Genomic DNA, 3,828 nt, shown 5'->3' on the forward strand with positions numbered 1-3,828 from the left:
AGAAAAGAAAGAAAGAAAGCAGGCTACCATTATAAGGAAGTTGGGCCAAGGAAGGACTTGTAGAGATCATTCAAGTCAGAAGTTCCTAACCTCTTTGGGATCATGTAGCCTTTGAAAATCCATTGAAAGCTGTGGACTCTTTCTCTTCCAAACTGCATTTAAGATCCTGCATAGAACTAGAAGGAATTTTTTAAAATTTACATGTATTATGAGTCTCATCCATATATCCTCTCCAAATCCACAGGCCCCCTAATTAAAATTCTCTGATTTCAACCAAGCAGGAATGGAAGTTCTAGAAAGGTTAGGTAGTTTACTTAAATTGACAAAAGTAATGAGAGAACAGGAACAAGAACACAGATGCCCTGGTTCAGTCTACTACCTACATCACTGTTCCAGACTAAAGAGAAATCTTAAGAAAATATGGGTCAAGCGTGCTTAAGTTCTTCTACGGCCTGTAAATCTCTTCTCAATGAGACTAGTGGGTGAGGTGTCCGGATATTAATTTTAATGTTCCACCGAGCTGAGGCACCACGGCCGTAACGGCCGCTCAGAATGTACGACGGGCCCTTATGGTCCTGATGGGCTCCTGCCTTCAAAAACAGGCGTCGTTCACCTTCCCCTACAACAAACGAATTTACTCGCAGGTCCTGTTTATCTTCTGTGATGTCAAGCCTCCGAAAACCTCTGCACGTTCCTATTTCTGTCAGGACGGACGTGCGAAAAACGGGCGAGCGTCGGCCGTGGTCTCTCAGCGCCGCCTCGCACGGCCACTGACGCAGAAGCCTCTGTACGTCAGGCGTGCGAAGATGGCGGCCCCCGGGGTGCCCAGGCGACGGCGACGCGGGTGTATTACCTCATAAAGAAAAGCCAGAAACCCGTATTCCGTTCTCCATAGAAACACGGCAGAAACACCGCGGGCCTTCGCCTGACGTTCTCCTGAAGAGAGAGAAGTTCAGGAAAGTCTTGGCAAGAGATAAGAAAAGAATGAAGAGGTTCCAGGACCTAAATATTGTCCTTTCTGGGAACACTTTTAACTGGAGAGTGAGCTTTCTAACTAGAAATTTAGGGTATATCAAGACAAGACAAAGAAAAGAGTATACAATTGCTGGCCTTTTTCTAAAACAGAAGAAAATGATCCAGGCCCAGGAATTGCTGACGCTGGAGGATGTGGTCATGGACTTCACGGGGGAGGAGTGGCAGCTCCTAGACTCCGATCAGAAGGACCTGTACCGGGACGTGATGTTGGAGAACCTCGGCAACCTGGTGTCAGTGGGGTATCCAGTCAGCAAACCAGATGTTCTCTCCAAATTGGAAAAGGGAAGAACCATGGACAATCGAGGTTGAACTCCACCGTCTAGTCTGTCCAGATACTGGCAAAGTTGATAATTATCTCCAGGGTCACCGGGAAAATCAAAGAATGCTGAAAGGTATGGAACAAAACCACAAACACAATACATTTGGAAATATTGTTCCTCAAAGCAAAAGTCATTTTCCTTTCAGGCAAAATCATGGTATGTATGAGTTCTACGTGAAAACTCTGAGACCAAATTTAAGTTTGGTCAGACAGAATAAAAGCTATGAAACTAACAACTCTACTAAATTGAATGTAGATGGAAAATCATTTCGGCATGGCAAGCATGAAGATTTTCATCCTAAAGTTAAATTCTCTGTCACTGCAAAACCCATCAGCAATAAGTCTCAGGTCGTTAAGCATCAGAGAACTCATGAAGTAGAGAAAGCCCACATGTGCAGTGAATGTGGAAAAGCCTTTGTTAAGAAGTCTCAGCTCATTGATCATGAGAGAGTTCACACAGGAGAGAAACCTTATGGATGCAGTCTGTGTGCGAAAGTATTCTCCAGAAAGTCCAGGCTCAATGAACATCAGAGAATTCATGAAAGAGAAAAATCCTTTATAGGCAGTGACTGTGGCAAAGTCTTCACCATGAAGAGCCATCTGATTGAACACCAGCGAATTCACACTGGAGAGAAACCCTATGTGTGCAGTGAATGTGGTAAAGGCTTCCCAGGGAAGTGTAATCTCATTGTACATCAACAAAATCATACTGGAGAGAAATGCTTTGTCTGTAGTGAATGTGGGAAAGGCTTCACTGGGAAAAGCATGCTCATCATACATCAGCGAACTCATACAGGAGAGAAACCCTATACCTGCAGTGAATATGGGAAAGCCTTCACCACGAAGCACTGTGTCCTCATACATCAACGAAATCATACAGGAGAGAAACCATATGTATGCAATAAGTGCGGGAAAGGTTTCACCATGAAGAGCCGTCTGATTGAACATCAGCAAACTCACACTGGAGAGAAACCCTATGTGTGCAGCAAATGTGGAAAAGGCTTTCCCAGGAAGAGTAACCTCATTGTGCATCAGAGAAATCATACAGTAGAGAAATCCTATGTATGTGGAGAATGTGGGAAAGGCTTCACTGTGAAGAGCATGCTTATCATCCATCAGCGAACACATACTGGAGAGAAACCCTACACCTGCAGTGAGTGTGGGAAAGGCTTCCCCTTGAAGAGTCGGCTGGTCGTACATCAGCGAACACATACTGGGGAGAAACCATACAGATGCAGTGAATGTGGGAAAGGATTCATCGTGAATAGTGGGCTGATGTTGCACCAGCGAACTCATACTGGAGAGAAACCTTATATGTGCAATAAGTGTGGAAAAGGTTTTGCCTTTAAGAGCAATCTTGTGGTACATCAGCGGACTCATACTGGAGAGAAACCCTTTTCATGCAGGGAATGCGGAAAAGGCTTCACCATGAAATGCTATCTCATCGTACATCAGCAAATTCATACAGGAGAGAAATCCTATATACACGGTGAATGTAGAAAAGGCTTCACCATGGAAACTGAGCTCATTTTACATCAGCAAATCCATACTGGAGAGAAACCTTATGCATGCAATGAATGTGGGAAAGGATTTGCTGTGGAAAGTCGTCTAATCGTCCATCAACGAACTCATACAGGAGAGAAACCTTTTGTGTGCAGTGACTGTGGGAAAGGCTTCTCTTCAAAGAGAAATCTCCTTGTACATCATAGAATTCATACTGGGAACAAACCCTAACAATGCAGAGATTATGTTCACACCTTCAGGAAGAAAATATGCCTTGTATAACGTCAGAGACTTCACACAGGATAGACTTCTTTTATATGTATTGACTGTGGAAAACCTTATTCATACAGCATTGATCTCATGACCCACCAGGGAAGTTACCCAAGAGACAAACTGTATGTATGCAATTAGTGTGAGAAAGCCGTCAACAAGAATTCGGCACCCACTGTACATCAAATAACTTATAAAAATAAGACAGAGACCCTATGGATTCAATGATTGGGGTAAATTTTCTCTTATTGGTCAACCCTTGTTAATACATACAGCTGTAATAGAACAAAAATAAATTAATTTTAAAGGAAAAAAAGAAAATATGATGATTCTGTTGGAGGTTGGACTTTCTTGAAACACATACTGATTAGGAAGTTGCAATAGGGTAAAATGGTCTTGAATATAAATGAAAGGCAGTCAGCTTTTCTATTTGTGGTCTAAGTTAATTGCTTTATTATTTTTCCTTTTCTGCACCAACTTTAAAACTAGGAGATCAGGTGACTGGAAATATAAATTCCTAGGAATAGGCAGCATGTCAGTATTCTCCAAAGTATTTAGAGTGATACACAGGACAAGAGAATCCCAAATTCTGAGGTCATCATTACTTATTCCAAAGTCTGTGACATAAACAGATACTAGGTGCCTATTTTATTTATTTGATCATTTCAGGCAATTAAACCACTATGCATTCCTTGCAACTT

General features: G+C 42.4%; 1 protein-coding gene across 1 annotated transcript; it reads left to right on the forward strand.

Moving 5' to 3' along the window:
- Positions 1-1,131: 1,131 nt before the first annotated feature.
- On the forward strand, positions 1,132-3,410 carry LOC150003251 (uncharacterized). The gene is given in 2 exon segments (XM_090285220.1): positions 1,132-1,319; positions 1,321-3,410. Coding segments are annotated over 2 exon segments (1,956 nt in total). The 3' UTR covers positions 3,089-3,410.
- The last annotated feature ends 418 nt before the right edge of the window (positions 3,411-3,828 follow it).

The sequence above is a fragment of the Furipterus horrens genome, unplaced genomic scaffold (genome assembly GCF_987537825.1).
Source record: "Furipterus horrens unplaced genomic scaffold, mFurHor1.1.pri manual_scaffold_8, whole genome shotgun sequence".
In the NCBI taxonomy this organism is placed as follows: Eukaryota; Metazoa; Chordata; class Mammalia; order Chiroptera; family Furipteridae; genus Furipterus; species Furipterus horrens.